At 37.4% G+C, this 15,465-nt stretch overlaps 1 protein-coding gene across 1 annotated transcript in view; it reads right to left on the bottom strand.

Moving 5' to 3' along the window:
* The window catches only part of LOC150076641 (VPS35 endosomal protein-sorting factor-like), a 370,416-nt gene that overhangs the window by 173,190 nt on the left and 181,761 nt on the right, over positions 1 to 15,465 (bottom strand). The window contains exon 11 of the mRNA XM_090386682.1: positions 2,776 to 2,853. Within this exon, the coding sequence (XP_090242808.1) occupies positions 2,776 to 2,853 (78 nt within the window). The remainder of the gene's footprint in view (positions 1 to 2,775; positions 2,854 to 15,465) is intronic.

Here is a 15,465-nt window from a genome sequence, read left to right as displayed (position 1 = left end):
TCAATGGGGATAATCACCTTGTTATCCCTGCTAGCAAAATTTCTTTATGTCATTGAAAAAAAACTCTGATGAGGTGTCCTAGTAGGATGTCTGCACTACTCTGAGAACTTCATATCTGACAATCAACTGCACAATCAGCTACCCTCAGTTTTTTCCATTCTCCACTATCCTGAGTGTGGTACCATACAGTTGGTACATTAATTGATGATAATTGCTCCCCAATATGCAGTACCTTGCATTTCTCAATGTTAAACTCCAGTTGCCATTTCTCACCTGCTGCCTAATTTTTCTAGATCTTTTTGCAATAGCTTACCTTGATACCATCATTAACCACCCTGCCAACCTTAGTATCACCTGCAGATTTAGTCATTAAACCTGATATACCTTCATCAATATCATTAATAAATATAGAAAACAACAATGGGCCTAGCACTGCATCCTGAGGACTCCATTAATAACATTATTCCACGAAGAACATTTTCCATTAATAACTGCTCACTATATTCTCCTATACTCAACCATCTCTTTATCCATAACATTAACTTGCACTTGCCGCACAGGAACAATTTGTGTAGCAGGTCCGAACACATACCGTAAGAAGTCAATGTTATTTACTATCCAACTTCAAACTTTCAGATGCAACTTTTCTTCTTCCTTGTTTACCCCTTCAACTTCAATCTTCTGAAACAGCCTTCCTTGAAAACTGCAATCTACAGAATCTTCTATCATCCCAAACTTCAACTCACACTTGCTACTAAGTACTGTACATTCTGATACCTTTTGTGTTTGGAGTTTTAATAAAAGAAAAAAAAATTTGAACAGTTTGATTGAAACTTAGTTACACTACTTAGAAGGTTGACATTGATCAAAATCTTGAGAAGCAGATTTTGTTAAAGTCTGCATTTTATTCTTGCATAATATTACTACCCGCTACTTACTTTACCGAATCTACGTTAGTGACTGAGTTGGCACCATTTAGGAAGTGACGTCATTTCCATATCTTAGTATAAACTTACTCTACTGAATCAACTATTTACTCTACCAAATCAACGTTAGTGACTGAGTTAGCATCGTTAGTGCCATTTAGGAAGTGGCGTCATTTAAAATCTAACACCCCACCTAATAGGAAGTGACGTCAATTGCGTCATTTCCATATAAAAATTTAACAGTCAACTGCATCATTTTTCATAAGAAAATTTTGTTACCAATTGATTTTACTCTAGTGCCACCAGAGATGTTTTCACATCAAAAAGCCCAAGGTAGTTTGGGCTGTTGGAAAAGATCATAAAATAACTACAAGCAATTGTGTTATAAACCCACTGACACAGTAAAACTTGCAACAATTTTTGTTTTGCAGTAAAGTAGTCTTACAACAATTGTTGTAAGACTGTAATTGTTGAGGCTTCCGTAGCCGAGTGGTCAGGAGCAGGAGTGAAGTAGCACATACTCTTTGAGTAGACCGGGGTTCAAGCCCCTGACTGCTGAATACAGTCGATCTGCCAACCCGCACTGGACCAGCGTGGCAGATTATGGTCCGTTTCGCTCAGCATGAATTGTTGAGGAGGCTGCCATCCTGCAGTGGGTTGATAATGGCTGCACTTTACTTTACAACAATTGTTGTTCAAAAAAAGTATATTGAAAGCCCAATTTTGCAAGATCAAAGTGGTCATATACCTGAAAATCCAGCCAAAATAATTGTGGCTGAGTTAATTAGGTAAGTTGAGTTTAGTTGAGAAGCCAAGTTGAACCCTTGTAAAAGAAATGATATGATGGCAGGGAAGCACCTATTTGAAAAGCTACTGAGGTTGAATGTAAAACCCCAGGGACAGATGGTGTGTATTCAATTATACTGAAAAAGGCAGCAGATTCAGCCATTATCGGTACAAAGGCAGCCAATAAAGTGAGATCATCATTAGATTCATGGATTATTACTCCAATCCATAAGGGAGGAACCAAAGAGGGGATAAACAATTGTAGACCAGCAAATTTGAATTCTGTGGTTGATAAGATTATAGAAGTTACGGTTAAAAGGGGCAATATAGGACCATCTCAACAAGAATGAATAATACCCTAAATCAAACTTGTCACAGTTTCATAAAGGGATGATACTGTCGACTAAATTAACGTGACAAGGTTATAAAGCTACTGGATGCAAGAAACAATTCTGACACTATATCTGGATTTCAGTAAGACTTCTAATACAGTATCTCACAAGACGTTATTGTATAAATTAGAGCAAGTCGAGATAAGAGGGAAGATCCATTGGTCGACTGGGGTTGATTGAAGGACAGGAAATAGAGGGTGGTTATGTGCTTGAGGTTAGCATGAGGTTCCAATCACTGTCTTTCTACCATGTTTTGTTATTTGGGAGCATTAACAACTAAGGCCATATTGCTCCGGGGATATGTGGTGGTCATTCCCTGACCTTTCCGCATCCTCCATATTTGGTGGTCACGGGCTCGAACCCCGGTCTAATCAAGAAGCGTGTGCTATGCACTGCTGGTCTTTCTACCATTTGGAAAGACAGTGATTGGAACCAGTGTAGAAAATCCTGTCTTGACAAGAGGTTATAAATGGGTATTTTCAGAATGGGCCAGAATAGCTAATAAGTTTACTTCTTTGCATTATTATGCTCAAATATGCGCTCCATGCAGATTCTGATTCGGAGTTTTATGGAAATATGACCATCTTTTATTTGCAGTAATTAGCAGGGAAATATAGAAATCATATTTTTATAACTGAAATATAAAATACATGAGAAAAAAGGGACCATACTTGATTGTAACTTGTAAGGAAATCCCAAAAGTTCTCTCGAAGTGGTTCTTGTGCCTCAGGTGCAACTGACATACCAACCTAAAGAGAGAATAAATTTTCAATAAAAGAAAGCAAATACCATTTCATAAAAATACACTAGGTAATAATGAAAAAATTCAAGATCCAATTTGTTAAAAATATCAATACTAAATAAAATAGGCTTTATTATTTAACATAGAAAACTTCTTGCAAACTTTATTTTGTAACCTAAAATGTCAAGAATTCTTATGGGTAGGTAGCATTTTGGTTGCACATGCACAAAGATTTACTTTTATTTGTTAAAAATTTGCTTATTACTGAAGAAATTGGCATCAGAAAGTGTAGAAATGATTGTAGAAGTAAATGGCAAAAGAGCTTTATCAAAGGTTGAATGGATTGAATGGTTCCAACACTTTAAAGACCATGCATATCAACGAATGACAAATTTGTCTTTTACACATCAGAGAAGTGATTCTCAACATTTTTAGCACGGAGGAACCTCTAAAATAAATTTTTCATATCCCGAGGAACCCCTACCTATGAAAATATTTACAGGTCAGAAAAAGGTGATGGGGGGTGTGGAAGTACAATTCAATAACTGCTAAATTTATGTCAAGAATATTTGTTTGTAAAGAGCTGGTTATTTTTTATTTATTTATTTTTTTTTTTTCAATGAGTCAACTTAAATTGTAAGAAAAAAAATTGAAGTGTTTTTCTGGTCTTTTTTTTTTTTTTGTATTATCTATTTTTTTTTTTTTTTTAAATATCAAATCAAAACGAAGTTTACTTAAAAATCAAAATAAAGTTCACGTCCAGTCCAGAGTCAATATAGTGTTTGCTTTCAGTGGGTTTGTTTCTTTTTGCACAAATGTTGAATTCTTGGGCAAATTTTTCACGAACACTCAGTTTTTCCTTGTCAGACCACAGAATTTCTTTCTTTGCTTTTTATGTTTGCTAGACATGCGAAAGCTTGTTCAGAGACAAAAGAAGTTGAAATTGGAGTAAGGTGTCCACTGTTTCTGCTGAGGTCACAGAATACTCTTTTCTATTTAAATTCCAAAACAGATCAAGGAGACACTTCACTGAATTTTATCTTGAAAGTTCAGTTGCATGGTACTTCAGTTATCTGCTCTTCTTCTTGCAGAACCAAATAAATTTTATGAAGTTGGTGAGAACTGAATAAACAAGTCATACATTTCTGATGACAAAAAAAAGAAATTGGTCAAGCTTTTGTCAGTAATTCTGAATGAATGATAATTAATGGCATGATTTCTTTATAATCTGTCTGACTCTGAACCTGAGGTAGGAATGAAAGCATTTCAATATTTCCACTTGAAAGGTATTTTTTCAAAACCTTGAGTTTATTCTCAAATGCAAAAAAGTTTGTTGTGGAAGCTGAAAAATATTTGCTAAATAGGCTAGTTTCAGCAGCAATTTTGTATAATCAATAAAGTCAGAAAAACTGGCTTTATTATTATCATTGAAAAAAAGCAGTACTTCCTCTTGCATCGTTAAAACTTTCCTTCTTGAAAGCCATCTAACCTTGCTGTGCAGAACGAGAGTCACATGGTCATTCTGCACATTTTCAAGCGGCTTTGCAAATATGCATGACATAAGAGAATGCTGTTTCATAAAACTGGCCATGGTCTAAAATAAGGACTTGTTTTAGATTCTTTACAACAGTCTTTGATGCAAGAACCTCCTGGTGGAGGAAGCAGAGAGTCATTATGGCAACAGGTATTTTTTTTTTTTTTTGGTGGGTGTAATAAAAACTTTTATTGAGCCAATCATTAAAAGGCCATCATCACTGCAAATTCCAACATAGTTGTTCCACAACAAACCACAGGATCACAAATAAGAAGGCAAGAAGATGAAAACATCTTGCCCTTGGGTAATTTCGGGCAGTTTTTTGCCAAAAAAATTTTCCATCATTTTAGCTTCATTTTCAAATTGCATAAATGCCAGTTGAGTGATACTTGTTATTTGCTGACTTGCTGAATTGGAGAGCAAAGTTAGTATTTTAGTATTTCAGACAAGACACATTCAATGTTGTGTGACATGTCACCCCCCCATGCCTACAAAAAAAGTATCACTAAGAAGCAGAAACTTTGCCAATTTCACTTTCAGCCTCATTGCCAATTATTGCTTTCAGCATTATTTTACAAGTAGCATTAATATTAGTAATGGCAAATGATGCAAGAAAGCAAGTTTTTCAGAATCAGCCAAAAATAAAAATAACAAAAAAAACTTCCCATATCATCTGTTCATTCTCTATAACAATCTAATTCTTTCTTAAACTTATTCAAACTATCCACCTCCAACAATACCAGAAGAAAATTTGAAGATGTGCAAAAACAAATTTCTGCACATCTATCCTGCAATCCACCTTTCTCAATTTGAATTTATGCCACACTTCATGTGTGTACTTCAACCAAAAGGAAAGATTCCATTGACACTGAGCTTACCCAATCTATTCAAAACTTTAAACACATCATCAAAACTGAAGCATTTCCCAGTAAGAGGAAGCCTGACGTAGCCGAGTGGTCAGGAGCCAGAGTGAAATCGCACGCACTCTTTAAGTGGACTGGGGGTTCAAGTCTGTGACTGCTAAATACGATTAATGTTTGTATTGATGATTTATTGTAAACTCCACTGACCTGGTGGTCGTGCTGGAGTATAAACAAGAAAAGCTTCAGTTTTGGAGTCCTTCAAAAGATCCACATACTTTTGCAATTGAGATTTATAGACCTATAGGCAGTACTCAAGATATGACCTAATCCTTATACAACAAGATAACCATCTTATACAGATTTATAAGATGATTATCCTGTTGTAATACATCTTATATGTAATAATTATCTTAAACATCTTATATAATCACCTCCTTATAGATATTGAAAATATTCCTGTATATTATTGACAAAAACCCCATGAACTAACCTGGCAGCCTATCTGCACTGCTCAGAGAACTTTATATCTGATTGTACAATTATCCCCAGGTTATTTTGGTTCTCCAGTGCCCTGAATGTGGTACCACACAGTTGGTAGGTATAGTAATCTGGAATTACTACTACCCATATGAATGAAGACCTTACACTTGCCAATGTTAAACTTCAATTGCCACTTCTAGAAAAATCTGCCTAATTTTTCTAGATCATGTTGCAGTAGCATACCCTGATTACTGCCATTAAACACTATGCCAAACTTTGTATCACCTGCAAACTTAGACATTAAACCTGACATGCCTTCATCAATATAATTAATAAATATTAAAAACAACAGGCCTAGCACCAAACCTTAGGGGACTCCACTAACAGCATTAGTTCAAGAAGAGTAGTGCCCATTTAAACCAAATCTGTCTACTCCCATGCAACCTTTATCCATAGAAAGAACTAAGGACACAGTACTCCAATTTGTACAGCAGTCTTATGTGCAACAGTGTGAAGAGCTTTTCTGAAAATATGAATATGATATCAAAATTATTTTTTGCATCCAGTTCCTTTGTTACTAGACCATGGTATCCGATCAGACTGGCAACACAAGATTGCCCCTTAGCAAATCCACAATGCGACTGCTGTATAACTCCAATCCTGTCTGAATGGTCCTGCATTATTTCTTTGACCAGTGACTCCAAAGCAAAGGTCGTGCTAAAAAACACCCTTTGATAACCCTTTGCAAATTGGGGAAACATTCACACATTCAATCTACAGGGACCGCCTGTGGATCTAAGGATGCTTGCTCATAATTGTGGCTAAAGATTTTCTTACCTCCTTTGCTGCCTCCCTTAATATAATTATACAGATTCCATCCATCCCAAGTGCCTTATTTACATTTAACTTCAACAATTTCTCTTCCACTTTCCTCTCAGTTATCACAAAATTATTTAGCTCTGTTAGAATTTGATAAACTTCTGGCATCCTTCCCCCAAAAAATTTCCTCGTGTCAATTCAGAAACCTATTCTGTTTGTCAGTAGTATCTAGTGGACCAAAGTGATTCATCACCTTCCTTCCTTCTACTGTTTACATATTCAAGAATAAACAAAGGAATTACCTTCATTCCATCTATAGGACTTTTTCTTATCCAACTCTCTTCAAATGTCAATAAATTACAAATGATAATTTAAAATAATTTTAAAATTTGAAATGTGTTCCACACCATCAGCCCACAAGTAATTCAATACCCCAGGATCACAGTCATAGACCCCAACCCGACCCCAGAAATATCATACCCCACGTAACCTGGGGTATGATATTTCTAGTGATGGCAGACATTATGTCAGAAAAAACAAGAGTTAAAAATGTTAGAATATGATTAAAATAAGATGAATAAAATCCACTAAAAATTTTTTAGTTCCGCTAAAATCAACTAAAAAATTTTTAGTGGATTTTATTCAAAGTATTTTAATCTTATTCTAACTTATATTCTTAACTCACGTTTTTTCTGACATAATGTCTTCCATTACTAGAGGTTACATGGGGTTTGATATTTCTGGGGTCGGGTTGGGGTCTAAAGACTGCAATCCTAGGGTATTGTATTACTCATGAGCTGATGGTGTGGAACACATTTTGAATTTTAAAATTGGTTTTAAAATTATCATTTGTAATTTATCGATATTTGAGGAGAGTTGGATAAGAAGAAGTCCTATGGATGGAATAAAGGTAATGCCTTTATTTATTCTTGAATATTAATACAACATAGGATAAATTGAGCCTATGGAAGCTCTTACTTGCTTAGTATACTGTTTACATACGTAAAGAAGTCTTTGTTATGTATCTTTGCATTCTTTGTCATGTATCATAATTTGCTTTGCTTTGCCTAACCTCCTTTGTGACTTGATTGCAGACTAGTTTATATCTACTATAAGCATCCATATTGCCTGACATTATGTCTCTGCCATGAGTCTCATCAGTTCATCCGACATCCTTTTAGGTCTAAGCCTTGAACAGTATTTCTTAGTCTTTGATATAAAACGCCAAGAAACTCCTATGTTTACACATCCCTGAATGCTTCCCATTTAGAATTTGCTGCTGTTAACATCAGTTGGACCACTACGTAGATTTTAAAAACTATCTGAGACAACTGTAGCTGGCTTTACAAAAGCACTTTCTTTTGCTTTTGACAACAGTTGAATCTTTTAAATGAATCTTACGTCAATACACTGATCACTATCACCCAGTGGGTCTTTTATCTGCAGATTCTTAATGCATGAAGAGTCACTGCTGATAATGAGATCACAAGTACTGCATTCTCTTTTGCCTCTCTAACATGCTGTTGTAGAAGGAAGTCATCCAATAAATCCACAAAACAAAAAACATTGCAACCATTTGAGTAACCAACAGATAAGTTCTAGTCGATATATGGAAAGTTCTATGAATGTTTGTTTTATTGACTGTATTGCTTGTTTATATAATAATATATACAAGAAGTTTCATTGCTCTAACTCTTATGTTTACATTGTTACAGAATTGAAAGAGGGATTTTTTTTTTTTTTTATGTAAATCCCAAAGATGAGAGGTATTAGAACATATAGTACTTAGTACCGTGCTTGGGTTGGAGGTTGAGAAGACGAAAGAAGATATTTGTTGACATTGAACTTCTGTAGACTGTAATTTTCGGGAAATATGTAAGAAGGAAGGTTGTTCCAGAAAATGGCAGCTGAATGAATAAACAAGGAAGATGAAAAGTTGGTTCTATGAGTTTGGAGTTGGACAGTAAATGGATTTTGGCTAGTGGCAGCACATGTTCGGACTGTTTTGAAAGAGAGAGCCGGAATTATAGAAGCCAATTCAGAAGAACAGTGCCCATGGAAATATCTGTAGAAGAGGCATGCAGCAGAAACATTATGTCTATGAGACAGTGAGTGGAGAGACACTGTTAGAGATGAATCATTAATTAACCTAACTGCCCTCTTCTGAACAGAATCAAGAAGCCCGAGAGAGGTTTTGGGGGCACCACCCCCAGATGTGGGAACAATATTCCATGGTAGGGCAGATTTGCAATTTGTACAGAGTAAAGAGCTGTTTGTAAGAAAAGTAACGCCGAGAGGAAAAGAGAAAACCAAGTTTTTTAGATGCAGAGGAAGCAATATTTGTAATGTGCTTGTGCCAAGAGAGATTAGAAGTCAGGGTAATCCCCAAAAGAGATATATAATTTTGCCTAGAAATCGGAGTGTCACCAAAGATAAGCATAGGAGCAGAAGAATCCTTTTTTGCGAGATATAAGACAAGACCGAGTTTTAGAAGGATTGAAATCAACTAAGTTGTCTTTGCCCCACTGGAGAATTATCTAGAGATCGGCATTTAAGGAATTGGTAACAGATTTTCGAGAAGTTGAAGCTGATTGAGCAGAACAAGGTTTCTTAAAATGGAAAGTGGAATGCAATGTGCTATCATTGGGAAAACTATGGAGAGGATTTCCAGTCAATGGAAGAAGGTCATTAATATACAAAAGGGAAAAGAGTGGAGGAAAGAACTAAGCCTTGGGGGACACTGGCATTAGTGGAGAAGTTAGAAGACAGAGAGCCATCTACCATCACTCTCAGTGAGCGATCAGAGGGAAAACTGGATAACCAATTACAAAAAACAGTTGGCAAACCATAAGATGGAAGTTTGTTTAGAAGACTTTTATGCCAAACACGATCGAAATCCCTTGAGATGTCAAGAGCAACTGTTTGTCTTTCACCGAACTCTTCCATTGAATTAGTCCATAAATGGGTAACATAAGCCAGAATATCACCAGTGGATCGACACTGATGAAATCCATACTGGCAATCGTTGATCAGATGGAAGGTTTCTACGTAGTTTAAGAGTTGGTGGTTAATTGATTTCTCCATTACTTCAGAAAGAGTAGAAGTAATTTCAATGGGATGATAATTGGATGGGGGGTGGGATTTGTCACCCTTTTTAGGAACTGGCTGGATATGAGCAAATTTCCAAGCAGAAGGAAAAACACCTTTGGAATAAGAAAGTGAAAAAAGGCGGCAAAGAACAGGAGTAAATTCAGGATCACAGGTTTTGAGAACAATTGGAGAAATACCATCAAGACCTAGCATCAAGATTCGTCAAAATCCTTCTGACATACTTTTGATGGAAGACCACAGGAGGCATTGAATGGAGCGTGTGGGGAATGCTGGGAGGTGTTTTACCAAGATCATTAATACGTGAGTTGGAAGAAAAATGGGATGCTAGTAGGTCAGCTTTATCCTTGGCTGAAGTGACAACAGAACCATCTGGTTTGGACAGAGGTGGGAGCAGAGATGGGCAAAAGTTGCGGCCAATAGCTTTGGCAAGAGACCAGGATGCTCGGCTACCATTAGATCAAGAAGCAAGTTTTCTACTTTTAGCCTGTTAAAACTCTAGTTTGGACTGATTAATAACTGCTTTACAATTTTTGTGAGCTTTGTTGTAGGCAGAAAATGAAACTGAAGAATTAGAAACAAGCCAATTACGGTATGCAACGTTCTTCTCTTGAACAGCCTTAGCACATTTATTGGAAAATCAAGATTTAGATAAAGGACGATATTTTAAAGTGGAGTGTGGGATAAAGGATTCCATTCCTGAATGGAATCCTTTCAGGATTCCATTGGATGGAGTTACATCATGGATAAAGCTGAATATCGATCTATTATCATATTCCTATTTTTGCAAGGGAAACAGCCAAGAACTATACATGAAAAGAAACCTATGGTGTATGGGGGATATGTGCCCAAAAGAAATGATGTTGTATAAAATTGGTGGAGACTGTGTGGCTAGGAAAGCATCCATGATGAGGAAAGAAGTGGGCAGCCATTCACATCTCACACTGCTGAATTCATGGAGAAATTTGAACAGCTGAAACTAAATGGCTGCCAAATAGCAATTAAACAGATAGTTGCTAATACTGGGATAAGCTATGGATCAGTGGAGAGTATAATTCAAAATTATTTGCATATGATTAAGGTTTCTGCATGGTGGATTCCTTGCTTGCTCACATGATTTCAGAAAGAAAAAATACCAGACTGCAACCATCTGCAAGTAAGGTGTTGCTATGAGTTTTCTGGGATGAGATGGGCATTATTCTCACAGATGGAGAAAGTTACTACCACCATCAATGCACATTACTACACCAATTACCAAAACAATCGCATGCAGCCATTAAGAAAAAGTGACATAGAATACCCATCAATGGTGTGCTGTTGCTTCATGATGATGCACCAGCCCAACCAGCTGTTGCAACCACTGATGTTGTCTGGAAGTTAGGAATTCATATCTTGCCAAATCCATCTCATTCCTGTGACTTCGCACCGTCCGACTTCTTCCTATTTCCACAGCTCAAATAATTTTTGCAGGGAAAGCATTTTTTTTTTTTTTTTTTTTTTTTGCAATGCAGAGATAACTTCTGTAATGGAAGCATGGTTTCAAGAACAAAGTGAGACTTTCTACAGAAATGGCATAAGGAAGTGAAGCAAAATTTGGGAAAAATGTGTAGCTTTGGGTGGTGTGGTGACTACATAGAGAAGGAGTAATATATGTTCAAAATGACAACCACCTTAGACACAAAGAACATGATCAGGGGAAAATTTTTTCAGACACACATCTGTACAGTTTTGTTATACTCATCACAGTTATTAGGAGTACAACACACTCCTACTCTTATTTTAGGTTGAGTTGTTTAAGGCTTTGAATAGATTGAGCAAGCTCAATACCGAGGCAATTCTTCCTCTTAATCCCACATAAGGGAGATTAAATTCAAATTGAGTTTAATTTATTCTGACTGAATTTATTCTCCCACATAAGGGAGAATAAATTCAAATTGAGGAAGATGGTTGCAGAATAGATGCAGAGGTTTGGCTTCAGCCAGTGGGTAGATTGTTGGAACAAACTTTAATCAAATGTTGTGGAAGTGGGTGTTTGAATAAATTCAAGGAAGAACTAGACAAATTATTAGAGGGGATGGGCAGGTGATGTAGGAGGATGCCCCACCTTTTTTTAGGCAGATGCTTTATAAGCTTGCTTTCTTGCAGCATATGCCACTACTACTACTACTACTAAAAATAATAAAGGTAAACTGCAGCCATTATCAATCGACTGTGGGATGGAAGCCTCCTCAACAATCCATGCTGAGGGAAATGAGCCATAATTTGCCATGCTGGTCCAGTGCAGCTTGACAGATCGACTGTATTTAGCAGTCAGGGGCTTGAACCCCGGTCTACTCAAAGAGCGTGTGCTACTGCACTCCTCCTCCTGACCACCTGGCTACGGAGGCCACATAATAATAATACATCACACTAAATTGGCTTAACTTTGCACTGTCTACCCATGTCAACTGGACACACTGCCTTAGATATTATGTACTTCTTAATTAACAGCATAACTCTTTGCTCCTGTCTGTCCTTTCTACACATGTTAAGCCCCCCCCCCCCAATTTTAAAATTCTGCATTCCTTATGTTTGAATGACACTATGTCTCCAATATATCTACAATGTCTGAATTTGATGATTTGACCAGTACTTCAAATTCATCAAATTTATTTAACTTGTAGCTCATGTATTTGCTTCTTCAATGAAGACCTGAGCAGGCCTTCATTGAAATACCAAACATTTCCTTCCAGATATTCTTTCTACATGTTCAAACACCTCTGCCTATAGTTCTTAGCATTAGCATTAGTTTTATGAATCAACAGGGCTTACCTTTATTTTTGATATAGGAAGCTTCTTTTCCAACTCTCTTTGTCCAACTCGCTAATAATTCATGGGGAAGACGATATCAATTTTGCAATACATTGTCATAAAGTTAGATTTTGGAGGTCTAAACTGGCTAATAATTAAGGATCGATTTTTTTCTTTTTTGGTGCTGTGGCAGGAATTTTGAGTTAAATTTAGGGGTCTAATAATTGGATATGGGGTGGGGGGGTTGGGGGTTATTCTCTACATTCCTTAAGTCGGACTAGAACTTTTCGGGGTGTCATGTTCACAGGAAGAGAGCTACTCACAATTAATCCGAAACTTTTGTCCTATGTTGTAGTGTTTGTTCTTCACGCATGCGTATAAGTGACCAATCGTCGGACAATAGGAATGGCCTACGGATATTGATTGAAGTTGCATGTAGTTTCATCTCTAAGGTTTCTGCAATAAGTAGTTTGTAGTAGTTGTGTTGAATATTTATAATTTTAGTTTCATTAAAGCCGAATGTATGTCATTCATTTATGGCGTGGAACGAAAGTTCCGATGCATTTGAACGACCCGCCTGCACTGAAGCTTCGTGTTGTTTTGTGTATCAAATCGTGTTGTTTTGTGTATCTTCGTGTATCAAAACAACACGAAGCTTCAGTGCTGGCGGGTCATTCAAACGCATCGGAACTTTCGTTGCACGCCATATATGAACGACATACATTCGGCTTTAATGAAACTAAAATTATAAATATTCAACACAACTACTACAAACTACTTATTGCAGAAACCTTAGAGATGAAACTACATGCAACTTCAATCAATATCCGTAGGCCATTCCTATTGTCCGACGATTGGTCACTTATACGCATGCGTGAAGAACAAACACTACAACATAGGACAAAAGTTTCGGATTAATTGTGAGTAGTTCTCTTCCTGTGAACATGACACCCCGAAAAGTTCTAGTCCGACTTAAGGAATGTAGAGAATAACCCCCAACCCCCCCACCCCATATCCAATTATTAGACCCTTAAATTTAACTCAAAATTCCTGCCACAGCACCAAAAAAGAAAAAAAAATCGATCCTTAATTATTAGCCAGTTTAGACCTCCAAAATCTAACTTTATGACAATGTCATGCAAAATTGATATCGCCTTCCCCATGAATTATTAGCGAGTTGGACAAGGAGAGTTGGAAAAGAAGCTTCCTATATAAAAAATAAAGGTAAGTCCTGTTGATTCATAATATAACAGAATATAGGAAATATCGAGCACTTAATAGCTCTTTAGTATCAAATCTATTAGCATTAGTAGAGGCATATGATGCAAGAAAGCAAGCTTATTCAGCAACAGCCAAAAAAAACAAAAAAAAAAAAAAAAAAAAACACAACCACTAATCCCATTTCACCCCTCCGTTCGTTCGAAATACCTGTCCAGCTGAGCCTTAAATTTGTTTAGTGTGGAAGTCTATTCCACAAACCAACTGCCTGCTGGCTAAAGGCAAATTTCCGCAGATCTATCCTACATCTGTCCTTCCTCAATTTGCATTTATGCCCTCTCAGGTGATTATTCTGAGCAAGAGGAAGAATCCCATCGGCATTGAGCATGCTCAAGCCATTCAAAGCCTTATACACCTCTATCAGATCACCTCGGCGATGCCTAGTCTCCAGACACTGTAATTTGCACAACTTAAGCCTTTCTTCGTAAGAGCAACCCTTTGTTCCATTCACTAATCTTGTTGCCCTTCTCTGTACTCGTTCCAGCAGCTCTACATCCTTCTTGAAATGAGGCCTCCAGACCTGTATACAGTACTCAAGGTGTGGTCTGACCAATGCCTTATACAAGGGAATAATCACGTCCCTATCCCTGCTAGAAAAATTCCTGTATATCGTTGACAAGACACCATGAGCTACTCTTGCAGCTTGTCTGCACTGCTCAGAGAACTTCATATCTGCCTGCACAATTACCCCTAGGTCCTTTTCATTCTCTACCACTGCCAGCGTAGTACCACAGAGTTGCTACGTTGATCTGGGGTTACTGTTTCCCATATGTAGTACTTTACATTTGTCAATGTTAAACTTCATTTGCCACCTCTCAGCCCATCTGCTCAACCTTTCCAGATCCTGTTGCAGCAGCACAGCATCAGTAGTGTCCTTAAAAACCCTGCCAACCTTTGTAACATCTCCAAACTTGGACATTAAGCTTGATATACCATCATCAGTATCATTTATAAATACAGAAAACAACAATGGACCAACGCTGAACCCTGAGGATCTCCACTAATAACATTAGTCCACGTTGAGCAGTGTACATTGATTACCACTCTCTGTCTTCTGCCACTCAACCATCCCTTTATCCATAGCAGCAATTTGCCTCCAATGCCACACTGCTCCAATTTGTGCAGCAGTCTTCCATGTGCAACAGTATCAAAAGCCTTTCTAAGATCCAAATATATAATATCAAAGTTATTCCCTGCATCCAGTTCTTTTGTGACTACATCATAGTATCCAATCAAATTGGTCAGACAAGACCTGCCCTTAACAAAACCATGCTGCGTCTGAGCTATAACTGAATTCTTGTCTAGATGATCCTGCAGTGCTTCTTTAACTAGTGCCTCCATTAATTTTCCTGGAACTGAAGTTAAACTAACAGGTCTATAATTACTTGTGTCAGCCTTTGATCCTCCTTTGTGAATTGGGGTTACATTTGCACATCTCCAGTCTATGAGCACCTCCCGAGTCCAAAGAAGTGCTCATAATTATGGCTAGGGGTTTGCTTACTTCCTTTGCTGCCTCCTTTAATATAACTGGATAGATCCCATCCACCCCGGGTGGCTTTTTTATGTTTAACCTCAACAATTTCTCCTCCACTTTCCTCTCAGTTATTACAAAATCGGCCGACCGGGCTAGCCGAGTGGGTAAAGTACCTGCCCGGCAACCCAAAGGTCGCGGGTTCGATTCCCGCCTCGGGCTTGGATCAAAGTACTGCAAAAACCTTGGGAGGTGCAATATGGCCACAGAAGCCGA

Source organism: Mastigoproctus giganteus, chromosome 12 (genome assembly GCF_048544385.1).
Source record: "Mastigoproctus giganteus isolate SK-2022 chromosome 12, ASM4854438v1, whole genome shotgun sequence".
Taxonomy (NCBI): domain Eukaryota; kingdom Metazoa; phylum Arthropoda; class Arachnida; order Uropygi; family Thelyphonidae; genus Mastigoproctus; species Mastigoproctus giganteus.
This window is presented reverse-complemented; position numbering and strand designations above follow the sequence as displayed.